This window comes from Scyliorhinus torazame, chromosome 24 (assembly GCF_047496885.1).
Source record: "Scyliorhinus torazame isolate Kashiwa2021f chromosome 24, sScyTor2.1, whole genome shotgun sequence".
Classification (NCBI taxonomy): Eukaryota; Metazoa; Chordata; class Chondrichthyes; order Carcharhiniformes; family Scyliorhinidae; genus Scyliorhinus; species Scyliorhinus torazame.
The window spans coordinates 10,824,143-10,849,323 of record NC_092730.1 but is presented as its reverse complement, the minus strand read 5'-3'; the positions used below and the strand labels follow the sequence as shown (position 1 = coordinate 10,849,323).

At 57.3% G+C, this 25,181-nt stretch overlaps 1 protein-coding gene across 1 annotated transcript in view; it reads left to right on the top strand.

Annotated features, from left to right (window-relative positions):
* Nucleotides 1-6: 6 nt before the first annotated feature.
* Nucleotides 7-25,181, top strand: part of LOC140400091 (cation channel sperm-associated protein 1-like) — a 62,558-nt gene continuing 37,383 nt past the window's right edge. The window contains exons 1-5 of the mRNA XM_072489565.1: nt 7-150; nt 2,035-2,126; nt 13,001-13,144; nt 15,124-15,187; nt 19,618-19,690. Of these exons, the coding sequence (XP_072345666.1) occupies nt 119-150; nt 2,035-2,126; nt 13,001-13,144; nt 15,124-15,187; nt 19,618-19,690 (405 nt within the window). The 5' untranslated portion in view covers nt 7-118. The remainder of the gene's footprint in view (nt 151-2,034; nt 2,127-13,000; nt 13,145-15,123; nt 15,188-19,617; nt 19,691-25,181) is intronic.

The following is a 25,181-nucleotide window of genomic DNA, read 5'->3' as shown; positions in this document are numbered from 1 at the left end:
CGTCTGCCTGACTTTGGTCGTCTTTTTCCTGCCGCTCGCCCAGCCCAGTGGGAAGATCACCCACACCAGAGAGTTCACCGTCTTCCGCGTGCTGAGAATCTTCAAACTCGCACAGGCCATGCAAGTCTTCAAAATCTTCAAAAATAACAGGTGAGAGAGATAGGGAGGGGTGTAGGGGCTGGAGGAGGTTACAGAGATAGGGAGGGGTGTAGGGGCTGGAGGAGGTTACAGAGATAGGGAGGGTTGGCGGGGCTGGAGGAGGTTACAGAGATAGGGAGGGGTGTAGGGGCTGGCGGAGGTTACAGAGATAGGGAAGGTTTTAAGGACTGGAGGAGGTTACAGAGATAGGGAGGGGTGTAGGGGCTGGAGAAGGTTACAGAGATAGGGAGGGTTGTAGGGACTGGAGGAGGTTACAGAGATAGGGAGGGTTGTCGAGGCTGGAGGAGGTTACAGAGATAGGGAGGGTTGTTGGGGCTGGAGGAGGTTACAGAGATAGGGAGGGTTGTAGGGACTGGAGGAGGTTTCAGAGATAGGGAGGGTTGTAGGGGCTGGAGGAGGTTACAGAGATAGGGAGGGTTGTAGGGGCTTGAGGAGGTTCCAGAGATAGGGAGGGTTGTAGGGAATGGAGGAGGTTACAGAGATAGGGAGGGTTGTCGGGGCTGGAGGAGGTTACAGAGATAGGGAGGGTTGTAGGGGCTGGAGGAGGTTACAGAGATAGGGAGGGTTACAGGGGCTGGAGGAGGTTACAGAGATAGGGAGGGTTGTAGGGGCTGGAGGAGGTTACAGAGATAGGGAGGGTTGTAGGGGCTGGAGGAGGTTACAGAGATAGGGTGGGTTATAGGGGCTGGAGGAGGTTACAGTGATAGGGAGGGTTGGAGGGGCTGGAGGAGGTTACAGAGATAGGGAGGGTTGTAGGGACTGGAGGAGGTTACAGAGATAGGGAGTGGTGTAGGGACTGGAGGAGGTTACAGAGATAGGGAGGGTTGTAGGGGCTGGAGGAGGTTACAGAGATAGGGAGGGTTGTCGGGGCTGGAGGAGGTTACAGAGATAGGGAGGGTTGTAGGGGCTGGAGGAGGTTACAGAGATAGGGAGGGTTGTCGGGGCTGGAGGGGGTTACAGAGATAGGGAGGGTTGTAGGGGCTGGAGGAGGTTACAGAGATAGCGAGGGGTGTAGGGGCTGGAGGAGGTTACAGAGATAGGGAGGGTTGTAGGGGATTGACGGCGTTACAGAGATAGGGAGGGTTGTAGGGGATTGACGGCGTTACAGACATAGGGAGGGTGGTGGGGAACAGAGGAGGTTACTGAGTGAAATCAGGGTGCGGACCGAGTTACTGAACCAATTAAATCACTGAGTGGGACCTCCAATTTTAAAATCAATGCAAATCCATCCGTTTAGACCCAGCGTCCCCCGTGACACAAACAGCGCATTCGGCCCATTGAGTTCCTGCTGGCTCGCTGTGGACCAATCCAGTGGGTTCCATTCCCCTGCCGGCTCTCGCCCCAAGCCCCCGAAAGTCGACTTGCCTCGAGTATCTAACCAAAGCCTTTTGAGATTGCGCCTGCTTCCACCGACACCGCCCCCACCCCCCCCCCCCTCGCAGGAGGCGAGTTCCAGCTCACATACCCCGCCCCCCCCCGCCCCGCTCAAAACCGTAAACCTGTGCCCCTGTCCCAGCACCTCCGGAGATGTGTGTGTGAGACCCTCCAGGGCAGGAGACACATGGGGGACGCCCCCACCTGGAGGTTCCCCTCCGAGTCACTCACCTCCCCCCCCCCGACTGGGAAATATATCGGCCGTCCCTTCACTGTCGCCGGGGCAACACCCTGGAACTCCCTCCCTAACAGCACAGTGGGTGTACCTACACCACACGGCTGGCAGGAGGTTCAAGATGGCGGCTCCCCCACCCCCTTCTCAAGGGACAATTGGCGAAGCCCACATTCAGGGAGTCTGTGAAAACGGTGTTGAGTTCCTTCCCATGTGACCACAGTCTTCCACGCCAGCACACTCCCAATTATACTCTGCTTCCTTTGCAGGTTCCTCGATAACATCCAGAACATCTTCATGACCTGTCTTCAGTCCCTGCAATCCATGGGGGCCATTATTGTCCTCATGCTCAGCTATATGGGTATCCTTCTCTGCTGTGTCTGTGACTGCCTTACGCAGCCGAAATCAGTACTGAGGGAGCGCCGCACTGTCAGAGGGTCAGTACTGAGGGAGCACCGCACTGTCAGAGGGTCAGTACTGAGGGAGCGCCGCACTGTCAGAGGGTCAGTACTGAGGGAGCACCGCACTGTCAGAGGGTCAGTACTGAGGGAGTGCCGCACTGTCAGAGGGTCAGTACTGAGGGAGTGCCGCACTGTCAGAGGGTCAGTACTGAGGGAGCACCGCACTGTCAGAGGGTCAGTACTGAGGGAGTGCCGCACTGTCAGAGGGTCAGTGCTGAGGGAGTGCCGCACTGTCAGAGGGTCAGTACTGAGGGAGTGCCGTACTGTCAGAGGGTCAGTACTGAGGGAATGCCGCACTGTCGGAGGGTCAGTGCTGAGGGAGTGCTGCACTGTCAGAGGGTCAGTACTGAGGGAGTGCCGCATTGTCAGAGGGTCAGTACTGAGGGAGCGCCGCACTGTCAGAGGGTCAGTGCTGAGGGAGTGCCGCACTGTCAGAGGGTCAGTACTGGGGGAGAGCCGCACTGTCAGAGGGTCAGTGCTGAGGGAGTGCCACACTACCAGAGGGTCAGTGCTGAGGGAGCGCCGCACTGCCAGAGGGTCAGTACTGAGGGAGTGCCGCACTTTCAGAGGGTCAGTACTGAGGAAGTGCCGCACTGTCAGAGGGTCAGTGCTGAGGGAGTGCTGCACTGTCAGAGGGTCAGTACTGAGGGAGCGTCGCACTGTCAGAGGGTCAGTACTGAGGGAGTGCCGCACTGTCAGAGGGTCAGTACTGAGGGAGCGCCGCACTGTCAGAGGGTCAGTACTGAGGGAGTGCCGCACTGTCAGAGGGTCAGTACTGAGGGAGTGCCGCACTGTCAGAGGGTCAGTACTGAGGGAGTGCCGCACTGCCAGAGGGTCAGTGCTGAGGGAGTGCCACACTACCAGAGGGTCAGTGCTGAGGGAGCGCCGCACTGCCAGAGGGTCAGTACTGAGGGAGTGCCGCACTTTCAGAGGGTCAGTACTGAGGAAGTGCCGCACTGTCAGAGGGTCAGTACTGAGGGAGTGTCGCACTGTCAGAGGGTCAGTACTGAGGGAGTGTCGCACTGTCAGAGGGTCAGTGCTGAGGGAGTGCCGCACTGTCAGAGGGTCAGTACTGAGGGAGCGCCGCACTGTCAGAGGGTCAGTACTGAGGGAGTGCCGCACTGTCAGAGGGTCAGTACTGAGGGAGCGTCGCACTGTCAGAGGGTCAGTACTGAGGGAGTGCCGCACTGTCAGAGGGTCAGTGCTGAGGGAGTGCCGCACTGTCAGAGGGTCAGTACTGAGGGAGTGCCGCACTGTCAGAGGGTCAGTACTGAGGGAGTGCCGCACTGTCAGAGGTTCAGTACTGAGGGAGTGCCGCACTATCAGAGGGTCAGTACTGAGGGAGTGCCGCACTGTCAGAGGGTCAGTACTGAGGGAGTGCCGCACTGTCAGAGGGTCAGTACTGAGGGAGTGCTGCACTGTCAGAGGGTAAGTACTGAGGGAGTGCCGCACTGTCAGAGGCTCAGTACTGAGGGAGTGCCGCACTGTCAGAGGGTCAGTACTGAGGGAGTGCCGCACTGTCAGAGGGTCAGTACTGAGGGAGTGCTGCACTGTCAGAGGGTCAGTACTGAGGGAGTGCCGCACTGTCAGAGGGTCAGTACTGAGGGAGTGCTGCACTGTCAGAGGGTCAGTACTGAGGGAGTGCCGCACTGTCAGAGGGCCAGTACTGAGGGAGTGCTGCACTGTCAGAGGGTCAGTACTGAGGGAGTGCCGCACTGTCAGAGGCTCAGTACTGAGGGAGTGCCGCACTGTCAGAGGGCCAGTACTGAGGGAGTGCTGCACTGTCAGAGGGTCAGTACTGAGGGAGTGCCGCACTGTCAGAGGCTCAGTACTGAGGGAGTGCCGCACTGTCAGAGGGTCAGTACTGAGGGAGTGCCGCACTGTCAGAGGGTCAGTACTGAGGGAGTGCCGCACTGTCAGAGGGTCAGTACTGAGGGTGTGCCGCACTTTCAGAGGGTCAGTACTGAGGGAGTGCCGCACTGTCAGAGGGTCAGTACTGAGGGAGTGCAGCACTGACAGAGGGTCAGTACTGAGGGTGTGCCGCACTGTCAGAGGGTCAGTACTGAGGGAGTGCTGCACTGTCAGAGGGTCAGTGCTGAATTTCGTTTTTGGCGCTGTAACTTAACACTGTTAAGAGTCAGATATATCTAACATGTAGTCTGTTTGTGCAGTTATATTTCAGGTTTGAGGTGCAGATATTCGACAGCAGTGTGCCTCACATCTGAGCTCAGCAACAATTTACATAAAATTCAATATAGGAACAGGCCATTCTGCCCATCCATTCCTGCCACCCACCTTATCATCTCCACCATCCCCGTATTATTCTATTCTTCCCTCCCGCACGGGTTTATCCAGGTTCCCCCCTTAAATGTACCAACAATATTCACCTCAAGCACTCCCCGTGAGAGAGAGTCCCACATTCCCCCCACTCCCCGTGAGAGAGAGTCCCACATTCTCCCCACTCCCCGTGGGAGCGAGTCCCACATTCCCCCCACTCCCCGTGAGAGAGAGTCCCACATTCTCCCCACTCCCCGTGGGAGCGAGTCCCACATTCTCCCCGGTCCCCGTGGGAGCGAGTCCCACATTCTCCCCACTCTCCGTGGGAGCGAGTCCCACATTCTCCCCACTCCCGTGGGAGCGAGTCCCACATTCTCCCCACTCCCCGTGGGACCAAGTACCACATTCTCCCCACTCCCCGTGGGAGCGAGTCCCACATTCTCCCCCACTCCCCGTGGGACCAAGTACCACATTCTCCCCACTCCCCGTGGGAGCGAGTCCCACATTCTCCCCATTTCCCATGGGAGCGAGTCCCAGATTCTCCCCCACTCCCCATGGGAGCGAGACCCACATTCTCCCCACTCCCCGTGGGAGCGAGTCCCACATTCTCCCCACTCCCCGTGGGAGCGAGTCCCACATTCTCCCCACTCCCCGTGGGAGCGAGTCCCACATTCTCCCCACTCCCCATGGGAGCGAGTCCCACATTCTCCCCCACTCCCCGTGGGAGCGAGTTCCACATTCTCCCCATTCCCCGTGAGAGCGAGTCCCACATTCTCCCCACTCCCGTGGGAGCGAGTCCCACATTCTCCCCACTCCCCGTGGGAGCGAGTCCCACATTCTCCCCACTCCCCATGGGAGCGAGTCCTACATTCTCCCCACTCCCTGTGGGAGCGAGTTCCACATTCTCCCCACTCCCCGTGAGAGCGAGTCCCACATTCTCCCCACTCCCCGTGGGAGCGGGTCCCACATTCTCCCCACTCCCCGTGGGAGCGAGTCCCACATTCTCCCCACTCCCCGTGGGAGCGAGTCCCACATTCTCCCCACTCCCCGTGAGAGCGAGTCCCACATTCTCCCCACTCCCCGTGAGAGCGAGTCCCACATTCTCCCCACTCCCCGTGGGAGCGGGTCCCACATTCTCCCCACTCCCCGTGGGAGCGGGTCCCACATTCTCCCCACTCCCCGTGGGAGCGGGTCCCACATTCTCCCCACTCCCTGTGGGAGCGAGTCCCACATTCTCCCCACTCCCCGTGGGAGCGAGTCCCACATTCTCCCCACTCCCCGTGAGAGCGAGTCCCACATTCTCCCCACTCCCCGTGAGAGCGAGTCCCACATTCTCCCCACTCCCCGTGGGAGCGGGTCCCACATTCTCCCCACTCCCCGTGGGAGCGGGTCCCACATTCTCCCCACTCCCCGTGGGAGCGGGTCCCACATTCTCCCCACTCCCCGTGGGAGCGAGTCCTACATTCTCCCCACTCCCTGTGGGAGCGAGTCCCACATTCTCCCCACTCCCTGTGGGAGCAAGTACCACATTCTTCCCACTCCCCGTGGGAGCGAGTCCCACATTCCCCCCACTCCCTGTGGGAGCGAGTCCCACATTCTCCCCACTCCCCGTGGGAGCGAGTCCCACATTCTCCCCACTCCCTGTGGGAGCGAGTCTCACATTCCCCCCACTCCCTGTGGGAGCGAGTCCCACATTCTCCCCACTCCCCGTGAGAGCGAGTCCCACATTCTCCCCACTCTCCGTGAGAGCGAGTCCCACATTCTCCCCACTCCCCGTGGGAGCGGGTCCCACATTCTCCCCACTCCCCGTGGGAGCGGGTCCCACATTCTCCCCACTCCCCGTGGGAGCGGGTCCCACATTCTCCCCACTCCCCGTGGGAGCGAGTCCTACATTCTCCCCACTCCCTGTGGGAGCGAGTCCCACATTCTCCCCACTCCCTGTGGGAGCGAGTCCCACATTCTCCCCACTCCCTGTGGGAGCGAGTCCCACATTCTCCCCACTCCCTGTGGGAGCGAGTCCCACATTCTCCCCACTCCCCGTGGGAGCGAGTCCCACATTCTCCCCACTCCCCATGGGAGCGAGTCCCACATTCTCCCCACTCCCTGTGGGAGCGAGTCCCACATTCCCCCCACTCCCTGTGGGAGCGAGTCCCACATTCTCCCCACTCCCTGTGGGAGCAAGTCCCACATTCTCCCCCACTCCCCGTGGGAGCGAGTCCCACATTCTCCCCACTCCCCGTGGGAGCGAGTCCCACATTCTCCCCACTCCCCATGGGAGCGAGTCCCACATTCTCCCCACTCCCTGTGGGAGCGAGTCCCACATTCTCCCCCACTCCCTGTGGGAGCGAGTCCCACATTCTCCCCACTCCCCGTGGGAGCGAGTCCCACATTCTCCCCACTCCCTGTGGGAGCGAGTCCCACATTCTCCCCACTCCCCATGGGAGCGAGTCCCACATTCCCCCCACTCCCTGTGGGAGCGAGTCCCACATTCTCCCCACTCCCTGTGGGAGCAAGTACCACATTCTCCCCACTCCCTGTGGGAGCGAGTCCCACATTCTCCCCCACTCCCCGTGGGAGCGAGTCCCACATTCTCCCCACTCCCTGTGGGAGCGAGTCCCACATTCTCCCCACTCCCCGTGGGAGCGAGTCCCACATTCTCCCCACTCCCCATGGGAGCGAGTCCCACATTCTCCCCACTCCCCATGGGAGCGAGTCCCACATTCTCTCCCACTCCCTGTGGGAGCGAGTCCCACATTCTCCCCACTCCCTGTGGGAGCGAGTACCACATTCTCCCCACTCCCCGTGGGAGCGAGTCCCACATTCCCCCCCACTCCCTGTGGGAGCGAGTACCACATTCTCCCCACTCCCCGTGGGAGCGAGTCCCACATTCTCCCCACTCCCCGTGGGAGCGAGTCCCACATTCTCCCCACTCCCCGTGGGAGCGAGTCCCACATTCTCCCCACTCCCCGTGGGAGCGAGTCCCACATTCTCCCCCACTCCCTGTGAGAGCGAGTCCCACATTCTCCCCACTCCCCGTGGGAGCGAGTCCCACATTCTCCCCGTGGGAGCGAGTCCCACATTCTCCCCCACTCCCCGTGGGAGCGAGTCCCACATTCTCCCCACTCCCCGTGGGAGCGGGTCCCACATTCTCCCCACTCCCCGTGGGAGCGGGTCCCACATTCTCCCCCACTCACCGTGAGAGCGAGTCCCACATTCTCCCCACTCCCCGTGGGAGCGAGTCCCACATTCTCCCCCACTCCCTGTGGGAGCGAGTCCTACATTCTCCCCACTCCCTGTGGGAGCGAGTCCCACATTCTCCCCACTCCCCGTGGGAGCAAGTCCCACATTCTCCCCACTCCCCGTGGGAGCGAGTCCCACATTCTCCCCACTCCCCATGGGAGCGAGTCCTACATTCTCCCCACTCCCCGTGGGAGCGAGTCCCACATTCTCCCTACTCCCCGTGGGAGCGAGTCCCACATTCTCCCCACTCCCCGTGGGGGCGAGTCCCACATTCTCCCCACTCCCGTGGGAGCGAGTCCCACATTCTCCCCACTCCCTGTGGGAGCAAGTCCCACATTCTCCCCACTCCCCGTGGGAGCGAGTCCCACATTCTCCCCACTCCCCATGGGAGCGAGTCCTACATTCTCCCCACTCCCCGTGGGAGCGAGTCCCACATTCTCCCCACTCCCCGTGGAACGAGTTCCACATTCTCCCCACTCCCCGTGGGAGCGAGTCCCACATTCTCCCCACTCCCCGTGGAACGAGTTCCACATTCTCCCCACTCCCCGTGGGAGCGAGTCCCACATTCTCCCTCCTCCCCGTGGAACGAGTCCCACATTCTCCCCACTCCCCGTGGGAGCAAGTCCCACATTCTCCCCACTCCCCGTGGGAGCGAGTCCCACATTCTCCCCACTCCCCATGGGAGCGAGACCCACATTCTCCACACTCCCCGTGGGAGCGAGTCCCACATTCTCCCCACTCCCCGTGGAACGAGTTCCACATTCTCCCCACTCCCCGTGGGAACGAGTTCCACATTCTCCCCACTCCTCGTGGGAGCGAGTCCCACATTCTCCCCACTCCCCGTGGGAGCGAGTCCCACATTCTCCACACTCCTCGTGGGAGCGAGTCCCACATTCTCCCCACTCCCCGTGGAACGAGTCCCACATTCTCCCCACTCCCCGTGGGAGCGAGTCCCACATTCTCCCCATTTCCCATGGGAGCGAGTCCCAGATTCTCCCCCACTCCCCGTGGGAGCGAGTCCCACATTCTCCCCACTCCCCGTGGAACGAGTTCCACATTCTCCCCACTCCCTGTGGGAGCGAGTCCCACATTCTCCCCACTCCCCGTGGGAACGAGTTCCACATTCTCCCCATTCCCCGTGGGAGCGAGTCCCACATTCTCCCCACTCCCGTGGGAGCGAGTCCCACATTCTCCCCACTCCCCGTGGAACGAGTTCCACATTCTCCCCACTCCCCGTGGGAGCGAGTCCCACATTCTCCCCCACTCCCCGTGGGAGCGAGTCCCACATTCTCCCTCCTCCCCGTGGAACGAGTCCCACATTCTCCCCACTCCCCGTGGGAGCAAGTCCCACATTCTCCCCCACTCCCCGTGGGAGCGAGTCCCACATTCTCCCCACTCCCCGTGGGAGTGAGTCCCACATTCTCCCCCACTCCCCGTGGGAGCGAGTCCCACATTCTCCCCCACTCCCCGTGGGAGCGAGTCCCACAATCTCCCCCACTCCCCGTGGGAGCGGGTCCCACATTCTCCCCACTCCCCGTGGGAGCGAGTCCCACATTCTCCCCCACTCCCTGTGGGAACGAGTCCCACATTCTCCCCACTCCCCGTGGGAGCGGGTCCCACATTCTCCCCACTCCCTGTGGGAGCGGGTCCCACATTCTCCCCACTCCCCGTGGGAGCGAGTCCCACATTCTCCCCACTCCCCGTTGAACGAGTCCCACATTCTCCCCACTCCCCGTGGAACGAGTCCCACATTCTCCCCACTCCCCGTGGGAGCGAGTCCCACATTCTCCCCCACTCCCCGTGGGAGCGAGTCCCACATTCTCCCCACTCCCCCTGAGAGCGAGTCCCACATTCTCCCCACTCCCCGTGGGAGCGAGTCCCACATTCTCCCCACTCCCCATGGGAGCGAGTCCCACATTCTCCCCACTCCCCGTGGCAGCGAGTCCCACATTCTCCCCACTCCCCGTGGGAGCGAGTCCCACATTCTCCCCACTCCCTGTGGGAGCGAGTCCCACATTCTCTCCCACTCCCCGTGGGAGCGAGTCCCACATTCTCCCCACTCCCCGTGAGAGCGAGTCCCACATTCTCCCCACTCCCCGGGGGAGCGAGTCCCACATTCTCCCCACTCCCCGTGGGAGCGAGTCCCACATTCTCCCCACTCCCCGTGGGAGCGAGTCCCACATTCTCCCCACTCCCCGTGGGAGCGAGTCCCACATTCTGTGAGAGGTTTTGGATAGGTGCAAAAGTAACAGGTTTGTTGTGGTCGGGGATTTTAATTTCCCCGATATTGACTGGGACTCACTTCGTGTGAGGGGCTTGGATGGGTGTAAGTTTGTAAGGTGTTTCCAGGAAGCTTCTTGATGGAATATGTGAATAGTCCAACTGGGGAAGGGGCAGTACTGGACCTGGTATTGGGGAATGAGCCTGGACAGGTGGTTGAGGTTTCAGTAGGGGAGCATTTTGGCAATAGTGACCACAATTCGGTAAGTTTTAGGGTATTTTTGCACAGGGGTGAGGGTAACCCTCGCGTTAAGGTGCGAAACTGGGGAAAGGCAAATTACGATAACATTAGACAGGAATTGAAGAATTTGGATTGGGTGCGGCTGTTGGAGGGTAAGTCAACATGGGACACGTGGGAGTCTTTCAAGCGACAGTAGATTAGGATTCAGGAAAGTCACGTTCCTGAGAGAACGAAGGATAATATGAGAAGTTTTGGGTAACAAAGGATATTGTGAACCTCGTCAAAATGAAAAAAGAGACTTTTGTATGGTCTAAGAAGGGTGGGGACAGTCGAAACCGTTGAGGAGTATAAATAAAGTAGGAAGGTACTGGAGCGGGAAATTAGGAGGACTAGGAGGGGTCATGAAAAGTCCTTGGCAAGTAGGGTTATGGTGAATCCCAAAGCTTTTTATTTATATTTAAAAAGCAAGAGGGTGGCCAGGGAAAGGATTGGACCATTTGAGGACTGTGGGGGGAATCTATGTATTTAGCCAGAGGAAATGGGGGAGGTACTAAATGAAAACTTTGCTTCAGTGTTCACCAAAGAGAAAGGGACTTTGTGGTAGATGATTTTTGGGTTGGGTGTGTGGACAGACTGGATCATGTTAACGTCGAAAAGTATGGGGTCTTTTAAAAGATATTAAGGTGGATAAGTCTCCTGGGCCGGATGGGATTTATCCCAGAATACTGAGGGAAGCAAGAGGGGAAATTGCTGGGACCTGGACTGACATCTTCGTATCCTCATTGGCTGCAGGTGAGATCCTGAAATGGACGTATTGGCGCAGGCAGGTGAAGGGGAGGTCATGCCTCACTAACTTGATGCAGTTTTTTGAGGAGGTGACAAAGATGATTGATGAGGGGAGGGTGGTGGATGTTGTTTACATGGACTTCAGTAAAGCCTTCGACAAGGTGCCTCATGGGAGACTGGTACAAAAGGTGAAGTCACACGGGATCAGAGGTGAGGTGGTAAGATGGATTCAGAACTGGCTCGGTCACAGAAGGCAGACGGTAGCAGTAGAAGGGTATTTTTCTGAATGGAAGATGGTGACTAGTGGTGTTCCACACGGATCGGTGCTGGGGCCTCTGTTGTTTGTGGTGTACATAAACGATTTGGAGGAAAATGTAGCTGGTCTGATTAGTAAGATCGGGGATGACACCAAGGTTGGTGGAGTGACAGATAGTGTGAAGGATTGTCAGAAGATACAGCTGGACAGAGATAGGTTGGAGACTTGGGCAGAGAAATGGCAAATGGAGTTTAATCCGGACAAATGTGAGGTAAGGCATTTTGGCAGGTCTAACATAGAGGGGAAATATACCGTAAATGGCAAACCTCTTAGGAATATAGAGAATATAGAGATCTGGGCGTGCAGGTCCACAGATCTTTGAAGGTGGCAACACAAGTGGACAAGGTAGTTAAGAAAGCTGACGGAATGCTTGCCTTCATTGGACGGGGCATCGAATATCAAAACTGGCAAGTCATGCTGCAGTTGTATTGAAACTTGGTAAGGCCGCACCTGGGATATTGCGCACAATTCTGGTCGCCACAACACTAGAGGATGTGCAGAGGGTGCAGAGGAGGTTGACCAGGATGTTGCCTGGTCTGGAGGGCGTTAGCTGTGCGGAGAGACTGAATAGACTCGGGCTGTTTTCATTGGAAAGGCGGAGGTTGAGGGGTGACCTGATAGAGGTCTACAAGGTTATGAGGGGCATGGATAGAGTGGATGGGCAGGCACTCTTTCCCAGGGTGGAGGGGTCAGTCACCAAGGGGGCAGAGGTTTAAAGTCCGTGGGGCAAGGTTTAGAGGAGATGTGCGAGGCAGGTTTTTTACACAGAGGGTGATGCGTGCCTGGAACGCGTTGCCAGGGGGAGGCTGTGGGAGCAGATACATTAACAGCATTCAAAAGGCATCTTGACAAACACATGGATAGGGTGGGAATAGAGGGACATGGCACAAGGGGGGTTTTGGCCAAGGGTGGTATCATGATCGGTACAGGCTTGGAGGGCCGAAGGGCCTGTTCCCGTGCCGTATTGTTCTTTATTTCTTTCACCATCTCCAGTGTCTCAAGATCGTTTTTATAATTTGGAGACCGGGACTGTGCGCAGTAACTCCGAGTGTGGGATACGGAGACCGGGACTGTGCGCAGTAACTCCGAGTGTGTGATACGGAGACCGGGACTCGGCGCAGTAACTCCGAGTGTGGGTTACGGAGGCCGGGACTGTGCGCAGTAACTCCGAGTGTGGGATACGGAGACCGGGACTGTGCGCAGTAACTCCGAGTGTGGGATACGGGGACCGGGACTGTGCGCAGTAACTCCGAGTGTGGGATACGGAGACCGGGACTGTGCGCAGTAACTCCGAGTGTGGGATACGGAGACCGGGACTGTGCGCAGTAACTCCGAGTGTGGGATACGGAGACCGGGACTGTGCGCAGTAACTCCGAGTGTGGGATACGGAGACCGGGACTGTGCGCAGTAACTCCGAGTGTGGGATACGGAGACCGGGACTGTGCGCAGTAACTCCGAGTGTGGGATACGGAGACCGGGACTGTGCGCAGTAACTCCGAGTGTGGGATACGGAGACCGGGACTGTGCGCAGTAACCCCGAGTGTGGGATACGGAGACCGGGACTGTGCGCAGTAACTCTGAGTGTGGGATACAGAGAGAGCGGTGTCTGTGGTGTTTGGGGGGATGGGAGCAGGGTGTACGACGGGGTTTAGTCTGGTTACTGCCCAGTAATGTTCCTTAGTGGAGCCATGCAGTGGTATTCTCCATCATGTTTCGGGAGCTGTTTGCTGAAGCTGATCCTCGCCGTTTTGGAAACATGTTCTCCACCGTGTACACTCTCTTCCAACTCCTCACGCTGGACGACTGGACCCTGGTGTATTTTAGCAGCCGTGATGCCGGTGAGAGACGAGACGGCCCACACCAATAGTCTGGAATCCCTACACAGGCAACTCCCACGCCCCGGGCCCCAGTTACTAAATCAACTGCTATTTGGATTGAACACACACCCACACATACAAACACGGAGCAGGAAACACAGAGGAAATTAATTAGGAGCAGGAGGAGGCCATTTGGCCCCTCTAGCCCGCTCCCCAATTTGATACTATCATGTCCAGGACTGTGTGCAGTAAATCTGAGTGTGGGATATGGAGACCGGGACTGTGCGCAGTAACTCCGAGTGTGGGATTCGGAGACCGGGACTGTGCGCAGTAACTCCGAGTGTGGGATATGGAGACCGGGACTGTGCGCAGTAACTCCGAGTGTGGGATACGGAGACCGGGACTGTGCGCAGTAACTCCGAGTGTGGGATACGGAGACCGGGACTGTGCGCAGTAACTCCGAGTGTGGGATACGGAGACCTGGGACTGTGCGCAGTAACTCCGAGTGTGGGATACGGAGACCGGGACCGTGCGCAGTAACTCCGAGTGTGGGATACGGAGACCGGGACTGTGCGCAGTAACTCCGAGTGTGGGATACGGAGACCGGGACTGTGCGCAGTAACTCCGAGTGTGGGATACGGAGACCGGGACTGTGCGCAGTAACTCCGAGTGTGGGATACGGAGACCGGGACTGTGCGCAGTAACTCCGAGTGTGGGATACGGAGACCGGGACTGTGCGCAGTAACTCCGAGTGTGGGATACGGAGACCGGGACTGTGCGCAGTAACTCCGAGTGTGGGATACGGAGACCGGGACTGTGCGCAGTAACTCCGAGTGTGGGATTCGGAGGCCGGGACTGTGCGCAGTAACTCCGAGTGTGGGATACGGAGACCGGGACTGTGCGCAGTAACTCCGAGTGTGGGATACGGAGACCGGGACTGTGCGCAGTAACTCCCGAGTGTAGGATACGGAGACTGGGACTGTGCGCAGTAACTCCGAGTGTGGGATACGGAGACCGGGACTGTGCGCAGTAACTCCGAGTGTGGGATACGGAGACCGGGACTGTGCGCAGTAACTCCGAGTGTGGGATACGGAGACCGGGACTGTGCGCAGTAACTCCGAGTGCGGGATACGGAGACCACTGACTGTGGTCCCGTTTCGACTTGCCGGTTTGTCTCCCGCCCATAATCCTCGAACCCCCCCCATCCCCCGCTCCCCCCCCCCCCCCCCCCCCGTCTCTCTAGCTCGGCCTCCAATATATTCCATGACCCACAGCCCACTCTGCACTCTTGGACGGGGGGGGGGATTCCACAGACTGATCCCACCTCCCCCCCCCCCCCCCCCCGCCTCCAAGAGAAGAAATTCCACCTCATCTCCGTCTTCAATGGGAGACCCCACCCCCTGACTCTGAAACTGAGCCCCCCCCTCGTTCTAGATTCGCTCACGAGCGGGTGGGGGGGGGGGCGGAACATCGCCCCAGCATCCACCCTGTAAACCCCCCCCCCCTCAGAATCTGAGACGTTTTGATAAGACCCCCCTCTCGTCCTTCTAAACTCTCGATGGGTTCAAGGCCCCCGACCGGCTCGATCTTTCCCCGGGAGACAAACCCCCTTCACCCCAGGGATCAGCCCCGTGAACCTCCTCCGGACTGTCTCCGATGCAAATCTATTAGTCCGCGGGGCTCCAGATGTGGTCTCGCCCACACCCTGCACGGCTGGGGTAAAACGCCCCGAGTTTAAATTCCATTCCCCTCTCAGGAAACATTCCACTTGCTCTCCTAGCCGCTCGTTGTACTTGCGTGCTAAAATGTTGTTATCCCTGTGCTCAGACACCCAGAACCCTCTGTAATGCAACACTCTGCTGCCTTCCTCTGTGTGTGTGTGTGGGGGGGGGGGGGGGGGGTTCAGGAGTGGTAAAACATTCGCTATCCACACGGTGTTGGGGACATCCGCAGATGATCCAGATAGGTGGACTGATAGCTTCTCTCTGTTACCCTTCCAGGTTACTGGCACATCATCATCTTTCTTTTCCTCTACATCTTTGTGGAGCACTTCATCTTCTTCACGTGAGTGTTGTTCTCCGTGACGGACGCCCCTCGCTACCCTTCGCACAGTGACTGGGTACAGAGGCATTGGAGATTACTGTGGGGGCGCAGAACGCGTCAGTCCCCATCAGGGCAATTCTGCTTGGTGCCAACAAGCCCAGGCCTTGGTGGGGAAGGACCAGAGAGATCACTCAGCCTCTTATTCACATCTCGGATCATCGCAGGGCTTCACAAATACTCAAAAATCACTCGGGATCCCGGTACTGAGATCCACCTTAAAATATCCACAAATTCGAATATCACACAGAAAACTGTGTCCAGCCAATGTAAATCCTCAATCCCAAAGGATCCAAACCCCTTCCCGTTCACTCCCACTGTCCACAATGCCAATGGACCCAAACCCCGTCCCATTCACTCCCACTGTCCTCAATCCCAATGGACCCAAACCCCTTCCCGTTCACTCCCACTGTCCACAATCCCAAAGGATCCAAACCCCTTCCCGTTCACTCCCACTGTCCACAATCCCAATGGACCCAAACACCTTACCCTTCACTCCCACTGTCCACAATCCCAATGGACCCAAACCCCTTCCCATTCACTCCCACTGTCCACAATCCCAATGGACCCAAAACCCTTCCCGTTCACTCCCACGGTCCACAATCCCAATGGACCCAAACCCCTTCCCGTTCACTCCCACTGTCCACAATCCCAATGGACCCAAACCCCTTTCCGTTCACTCCCACTGTCCACAATCCCAATGGACCCAGACCCCTTCCCGTTCACTCCCACTGTCCACAATCCTAATGGAATCAAACCCCTTCCCGTTCACTCCCACTGTCCACAATCCCAATGGACCCAAACCCCTTCCCGTTCACTCCCACTGTCCACAATCCCAATGGTCCCAGACCCCTTCCCGTTCACTCCCACTATCCACAACTCTAATGGAATCAAACCCCTTCCCGTTCACTCCCACTGTCCACAATCCCAATGGACCCAGACCCCTTCCCGTTCACTCCCACTGTACACAATCCCAATGGACCCAGACCCCTTCCCGTTCACTCCCACTGTCCACAATCCCAAAGGATCCAAACCCCTTCCCGTTCACTCCCACTGTCCACAATCCCAATGGACCCAGACCCCTTCCCGTTCACTCCCACTGTACACAATCCCAATGGACCCAGACCCCTTCCCGTTCACTCCCACTGTCCACAATCCCAAAGGATCCAAACCCCTTCCCGTTCACTCCCACTGTCCACAATCCCAATGGACCCAGACCCCTTACCCTTCACTCCCTGTACACAATCCCAATGGACACAAACCCCTTCCCATTCACTCCCACGGTCCACAATCCCAATGGACCCACACCCCTTCCCGTTCACTCCCACGGTCCACAATCCCAATGGACCCAAACCCCTTCCCGTTCACTCCCACTGTCCACAATCCCAATCGACCCAAACCCCTTCCCGTTCACTCCCACTGTCCACAATCCCAATGGACCCAAACCCCTTCCCCTTCACTCCCACTGTCCACAATCCCAATGGACCCAGACCCCTTCCCGTTCACTCCCACTGTCCACAATCCCAATGGACCCAAACCCCTTCCCCTTCACTCCCACTGTCCACAATCCCAATGGACCCAGACCCCTTCCCGTTCACTCCCACTGTCCACAATCCTAATGGAATCAAACCCCTTCCCGTTCACTCCCACTGTCCACAATCCCAATGGACCCAGACCCCTTCCCGGTCACTCCCACTGTCCACAATCCCAATGGACCCAAACCCCTTCCCATTCTCTCCTACTGTCCACAATCCCAATGAATCCAAACCCCTTCCCGTTCACTCCCACTGTCCACAATCCCAATGGCCCGAAACCCCTTCCCATTCACTCCCACAGTTCACAATCCCAATGGACCCAAACCCCTTCCCGTTCACTCCCACTGTCCACAATCCCAATGGACCCAAACCCCTTCCCGTTCACTCCCACTGTCCACAATCCTAATGGAATCAAACCCCTTCCCGTTCACTCCCACTGTCCACAATCCCAATGGACCCAAACCCCTTCCCGTTCACTCCCACTGTCCACAATCCCAATGGACCCAAACCCCTTCCCGTTCACTCCCACTGTCCACAATCCAAATGGACCCAAACCCCTTCCCATTCTCTCCTACTGTCCACAATCCCAATGGACCCAAACCCCTTCCCGTTCACTCGCACTGTCCACAATCCCAATGAATCCAAACCCCTTCCCGTTCACTCCCACTGTCTACAATCCCAATGGACCCAAACCCCTTCCCCTTCACTCCCACTGTCCACAATCCCAATGGACCCAAACCCCTTCCCGTTCACTCCCACTGTCCACAATCCCAATGGACCCAAACCCCTTCCCGTTCACTCCCACTGTCCACAATCCCAATGGACCCAAACCCCTTCCCATTCTCTCCTACTGTCCACAATCCCAATGGACCCAAACCCCTTCCCGTTCACTCCCACTGTCTACAATCCCAATGGACCCAAACCCCTTCCCCTTCACTCCCACTGTCCACAATCCCAATGGACCCAAACCCCTTCCCGTTCACTCCCACTGTCCACAATCCCAATGGACCCAAACCCCTTCCCATTCTCTCCTACTGTCCACAATCCCAATGGACCCAAACCCCTTCCCGTTCACTCCCACTGTCTACAATCCCAATGGACCCAAACCCCTTCCCCTTCACTCCGACTGTCCACAATCCCAATGGACCCAAACCCCTTCCCGTTCACTCCCACTGTCCACAATCCCAATGAATCCAAACCCCTTCCCGTTCACTCCCACTGTCCACAATCCCAATGGACCCAAACCCCTTCCCGGTCACTCCCACTGTCCACAATCCCAATGGACCCAAACCCCTTCCCGTTCACTCCCACTGTCCACAATCCCAATGGACCCAAACCCCTTCCCATTCACTCCCACTGTCCACAATCCCAATGGATCCAAACCCCTTCCCGTTCACTCCCACTGTCCACAATCCCAATGGACCCAAACCCCTTCCCCTTCACTCCCACTGTCCACAATCCCAATGGACCCAAACCCCTTCCCGTTCACTCCCACTGTCCACAATCCCAATGAATCCAAACCCCTTCCCGTTCACTCCCACTGTCCACAATCCCAATGGACCCAAACCCCTTCCCGGTCACTCCCACTGTCCACAATCCCAATGGACCCAAACCCCTTCCCGTTCACTCCCACTGTCCACAATCCCAATGGACCCAAACCCCTTCCCATTCACTCCCACTGTCCACAATCCCAATGGATCCAAACCCCTTCCCGTTCACTCCCACTGTCCACAATCCCAATGGACCCAAACCCCTTCCCGTTCACTCCCACTGTCGACAATCCCAATGGACCCAAACCCCTTCCCGTTCACTCCCACTGTCCACAATCCCAATGGACCCAAACCCCTTCCCGTTCACTCCCACTGTCCACAATCCCAATGGACCCAAACCCCTTCCCGTTCACTCCCACTGTCCACAATCCCAATGGACCCAAACCCCTTCCCGTTCACTCCCACTGTCCACAATCCCAATGGACCCAAACCCCTTCCCGTTCACTCCCACTGTCCACAATCCCAATGGACCCAAACCCCTTCCCGTTCACTCCCACTGTCCACAATCCCAATGGACCCAAACCCCTTCCCGTTCACTCCCACTGTCCACAATCCCAATGGACCCAAACCCCGTCCCGTTCACTCCCACTGTCCACAATCCCAATGGACCCAAACCCCTTCCCGTTCACTCCCACTGTCCACAATCCCAATGGACCCAAACCCCTTCCCGTTCACTCCCTGTCCACAATCCCAATGGACCCAAACCCCTTCCCGTTCACTCCCACTGTCCACAATCCCAATGGACCCAAACCCCTTCCTGTTCACTCCCACTGTCCACAATCCCAATGGACCCAAACCCCGTCCCGTTCACTCCCACTGTCCACAATCCCAATGGACCCAAACCCCTTCCCGTTCACTCCCACTGTACACAATCCCAATGGACCCAAACCCCTTCCCGTTCACTCCCACTGTGCACAATCCCAATGGACCCAAACCCCTTCCCATTCACTCCCACTGTGCACAATCCCAATGGACCCAAACCCCTTCCCACTCACTCCCACTGTCCACAATCCCAATGGACCCAAACACCTTCCCATTCACTCCCACTGTCCACAATCCCAATGGACCCAAACACCTTCCCATTCACTCCCACTGTCCACAATCCTGATGGACCCAAACCCCTTCCCGTTCACTCCCACCCTGTTCCGTGATGGGTCATCCCAACCGGGGGATAGGTGAGCGAATGCGCCGAGACTGTATCTGAAGAAATGTGTTGACGCCCGTGAAGCCTCGCTGTTTAAATAGCAAGACGGCCTCGGGGCAGGACTCTCGCTGTTTCATCTCAAAGAGCTGCCCCTTCCTCTTCCAGCCTCTTTATTGCCGTCCTGGTCGACAACTTCCAGCTCACGATTAACCAACGGAAGGAGGAGCGGAAACAGACGGTAGGAATCTCCATCGCCGCTCCGGCCCCATTACCCAGGTGGCGGGCACCGCGGGGGGAGGCGGGGGGCGCTAGCAGAAGGGCGCGACGTTGGCGTCCGCGACGTTGCCGTCCGCGATTTCGCACAGGGTTGTTGTGAGTCAGAACGCAGCATGCCAACCTTTGCAGGGCGGGCGATAGCGAGGCGGGGTGCCAGGACAGGGGCAGCATTCCTCGCCAGCGGCAGATCCCCAAACTGCTTCACAAGGAAGGATTTCTCTTTCTTTGAAGTGAGGTCACTGTTGCGACGTGGGAAACGCAGCAGCCAATTTACACACAGCAAGATCCCACACACAGCAATGTGAGAATGACCCAGATCATCTGTGTTTAGTGATGTTGGTCGAGGGATAAATATTGCCCCAGGACACCGGGGAGAACTCCTCCAATCTGACCTCCCACCACCCCCCCCCCCCCTTTCTTCCAATAGTGGCCGTGGGATCTTTTACCCCCACCCGATAGGGCAGACAGGGCCTCGGTCTAATGTTTCATCTTGAAACACGGCACCTCCCACATTGCGGCTCCCTCAGTACTGACCCTCTGACAGTGCGGCACTCCCTCAGTACTGACCCTCTGACAGTGCGGCGCTCCCTCAGTACTGACACTCTGACAGTGCGGCACTCCCTCAGTACTGACCCTCTGACAGTGCGGCATTCCCTCAGTACTGACCCTCAGACAGTGCGGCACTCCCTCAGGACTGACCCTCTGACAGTGCGGCACTCCCTCAGTACTGACCCTCTGACAGTGCGGCGCTCCCTCAGCACTGACCCTCTGACAGTGCAGCACTCCCTCAGTACTGACCCTCTGACAGTGCGGCACTCCCTCAGTACTGACCCTCTGACAGTGCAGCACTCCCTCAGTACTGACCCTCTGACAGTGCGGCACTCCCTCAGTACTGACCCTCTGACAGTGCGGCACTCCCTCAGTACTGACCCTCTGACAGTGCGGCACTCCCTCAGTACTGACCCTCTGACAGTGCGGCACTCCCTCAGTACTGACCCTCTGACAGTGCGGCACTCCCTCAGTACTGACCCTCTGACAGTGCGGCACTCCCTCAGTACTGACCCTCTGACAGTGCGGCACTCCCTCAGTACTGACCCTCTGACAGTGCGGTACTCCCTCAGTACTGACCCTCTGACAGTGCGGCACTCCCTCAGTACTGACCCTCTGACAGTGCGGCACTCCCTCAGTACTGACCCTCTGACAGTGCAGTACTGACCCTCTGACAGTGCAGTACACCCTCAGTACTGACCCTCTGACAGTGCAGTACACCCTCAGTACTGACCCTCTGACAGTGCGGGGCTCCCTCAGTACTGACCCTCTGACAGTGCGGCACTCCCTCAGTACTGACCCTCTGAGAGTGCGGCACTCCCTCAGCACTGACCCTCTGACAGTGCGGCACTCCCTCAGTACTGACCCTCTGACAGTGCGGCACTCCCTCAGTACTGATCCTCTGACAGTGCGGCGCTCCCTCAGTACTGACCCTCTGACAGTGCGGCACTCCCTCAGTACTGATCCTCTGACAGTGCGGCGCTCCCTCAGTACTGACCCTCTGACAGTGCGGCACTCCCTCAGTACTGACCCTCTGACAGTGCGGCACTCCCTCAGTACTGACCCTCTGACAGTGCGGCACTCCCTCAGTACTGACCCTCTGACAGTGCGGCACTCCCTCAGTACTGACCCTCTGACAGTGCAGCACTCCCTCAGTACTGACCCTCTGACAGTGCGGCACTCCCTCAGTACTGACCCTCTGACAGCGCGGCACTCCCTCAGTACTGACCCTCTGACAGTGCGGCACTCCCTCAGTACTGACCCTCTGACAGCGTGGCGCTCCCTCAGTACTGACCCTCTGACAGTGCGGCACTCCCTCAGTACTGACCCTCTGACAGTGCAGCACTCCCTCAGTACTGACCCTCTGTAGCCACCTAAAATGGCTGATTCCCTATTAATTTGGCCAAAACCCGATCTAAAATGGCTCACCGAAAAGGCTGATGGGAAAAGCAGCCAACAGGACACAAACGGACAGCTGCAGACAGAATATCATATTCGCCTCGGGGGAAGTCGGCCCAGATCGATACTCAAGACTATTAGCAGCACATCAACCCAGACATCTGCAGTTTAATCGGCTATCCCCGGGAACAATTGCAACACATTAGCAATTGAATGCCGGGCCAGACCTGTCGGCGCCTGCAGTGGCCGAGAGAAAGACAGGCGAACGACCACCCCCCCGATCGAGGAATCGCCCCATTATTGGACATATCGACCCCAGTGATTGGGAACAAGTCCAATCACTTGGGACTCAGGGTCAAGGGCCGCCCCGAGAGGCGGGAAGCCCCTGGGCCCTATAAAGTGAGGGGCCAAGTTCAGATCGAGCCCTCTCTCTCCCTTCTTCTCCTGCTCGCAGCCTTCGCAAGAACCATCGACCGGCAACTGTAAGTTTGACTCCAGCAATCGCTACCCGATAGAGACTCCTAGCCATCGACCTGTATCAGCCTTTTGAATCCCGTGGGCCAGATCCGATTCGATAAGCCTTTCGTTTCCCTGACCTGGTGGGCCCTTCCTAAAGTTAAGTATTGGCCAGCAGTGATAGGTTTATTATATAGATAGTAGGATTATTGTGTAAGCATTACTTGTTGTATATAATAAATGACCGTTGATTTCAATCTTACTAAGCGGTGTGCTGACTTATTAATCATAACTCGAGCTTGAACCACGTGGCGGTATCAGAATGATACCTGGCGACTCGTGAGCAAAGGTGACGTAATCAGAGGTAATAAAACTAAGGCTAAAAAGAGCAACATAATTGGCGACTCCGCCGGGACCCGACATAGAAGTGGAAAACCACTCCGGGAGAACCCCAGAAATTTGAATAGAATCCAATCGGAAACAAAAAAAAAACCCACAAGTGTTCCAGCGGTTCTGGTTAATAATTCACAATTCGGAAGTTTGTGTATGCATGCCTAACTAACAGGGTTATAAGGTAAAACTGATAGGTTTTGTTGCGTCAAAACTGTCGGCAGTCGGTATTTTCGGAAATTAGCATCTACGACCCCACCTTCGCCCCCTGTTCCAAATTCGAACGTAGCGAGCAGATTAGAGAGATGGCCATGCAGGCAATGCAGCGCCTCATGAACCCCGAGGAATTTGCGGTCGCAGCGACCAGCAGCATTAAAGTGGGACAGTGTCCCATTTGGGAAGTGGAAATTCGCAAATTTCTGCAGGGCAAAGGATGGCCCGTGTGGAGCGGTTTCTGCAATAACGACGATTCAGGTCCCGGAAGTATCGGGCATGCTTGGTGGGAGAACATGAGTGAGATCCATAAGAAAAGCTTAGCGAAAGCGCGCAAGCCGATGGCAATCATGTCCTGCATGGCACAATTGCGAGGCACAGAGAAGGTCATCAGGACGCTCCAAAAAGAAATAGAAGGCATACATCGTATGAGTAAAATCGATGTATGCGAGATGGAAAAGGAGAACCTGGAATTGAAAAGGCAGTTAGAAGCCAAGGACGAAGAGGTGGCTGATGCCAAACGGGGTCACCAGTCTTGTCTGGCACATTTAAGCAGTTTTCAATACTAGTATGAGAAGGCTTATCAGGACACGCAGCATGCCATCCTGGTTAAGAAAGAGACGGAGAAGCAGGTGGAGACGCTACAGAAGCAATGTAGTGATCTCAAGGCAGCCTTGAGAGCGCTGCACGCTGCAACCACGGAACAAAGGCAGAGTACCTTAGACCATGCGAAGTGCCGAAAGCAAATTGCAGACCTGCAAGGAATGGTTTCTGTCCAAAAGGGATTCCAAGACACCTTTGGGGAAAGTTTAGACGAGGAAGACGGCCCTGATTGGGAAGAACTGCAAGAGACAGCGCAGAGATATGTTCAGGGAACATGTGCGCAGGGAAAGCCCCAAAGGAGGAGAGCACCCCCACCCCCCACACAACAGATAATACAGGCTCCCATGAACCCTGTAACAACCCACCGCACCGCCACAGCAGACGAGGCGGAAGTCTTATATTCCACCCCCCTCACAGTGCCCCAATTACGGGACGCGTGTGCTAAAATCACACCGTTCCTCCCCGCTTCAGACCCACACTATTTCTTTGCCACCGTCAAACACCAGGCGACCATGTACGGCCTGGATGAGAAAGAGCAGGTAAAGCTCACGGTCCTCAGCTTAGACCCATCGGTCGCAGCAGCCCTTCCCGACCCACAGAATGCAGGAGGAGGCACCCTTGCAGAAATGCATACCGCGATCCTGGATGCGATCGGGTACAACCGGGGCGACCCCGTAGACGGTCTAAATAAGCGCAGACAGAAAAAGTCTGAACACCCCACAGCGTTCGCAGGACGCTTGTGGATTCATTTTGAAGCCGTTTTCGGAAACGTAGACCGTGCCCATTTGTCCGCAGACAATATGGCCAAGTGGACTCGCACCCTTATCTCCCGTGCCACGGAAGCAGGACAGAATGCCTGTAGTAATTATGACCCCTCGGAGGAGGCTCATAATGAGAAGTGGGTGGTCAAGAGATTGTCCCGCGTTTGGGAACAAGCGGCTCACGGTAAACCCGCAGCTGGAACCCCTGAGGAAAACCAAGCCGCCGCAGACGTGCAGGCAGTAAGAACCACTCTCCACAACCCCGCCTGGGTAAACGAGGGAAAGAGCAGCCCCCCCAGCAAAACCGCAAGAATGCTACAATTGCGGACAGTTGGGACATTTTGCCAAAGAATGCAATGGCCCTAAAAAGCCACAGAGAGCCCAACAGACAGGCACTCTCAATAAGAAAAAGGCAGAGCCCATACATTGCGTTAGCGCCCAGTCCGATCAGACAGACTTGACCGGAACGGACTGACGGTGTACAGGCTCCCCCAGCTGGGTCTGCGATACCCTTTGGGATAGGTCAGGACGACCCGTAGTCGCAGCAAAGGTTAGGGGACAGCCGATCGAGCTTCTCTGGGACACTGGAGGGTCCCGCACCACCTTAAATTCCTCCACCCTTGGTAAGGACACGTGGCCCACCACAGCCACTATCACCCTCAGCGGCTTCACAGGCCACTCACAGCAGGGACACATCACAACCCCTGTACCCATCCAAATCGGAACCATTAACACAAAACACCCCGTAGTTTTAGTCGACCTGCCCCCAAACAGCAGAGCACATTTTGGGGATTGACTTCATGAATTCTCACCACCTCTCTTTCGATCCAGTCAACCAGTGTGTCTGGAAGATGGCGAAATCCGCTAGAGCCCCCGCAACGCTCAATATAGGGGACTTCATGAACAGAATTAGCGCAGTAGGCGAGTTTTGGTTAAACCCCACCACACTCAGCACGGACCGGCAGGTTAGGGCAGTCCTGCACAAGAACAGGGCAGCATTCGCAACCCACAAACACAACTGTGGACGGATGACCGGTTCCGTACAAATAACAGGACCAGACCCTAGACCCCAAAAACAGTACG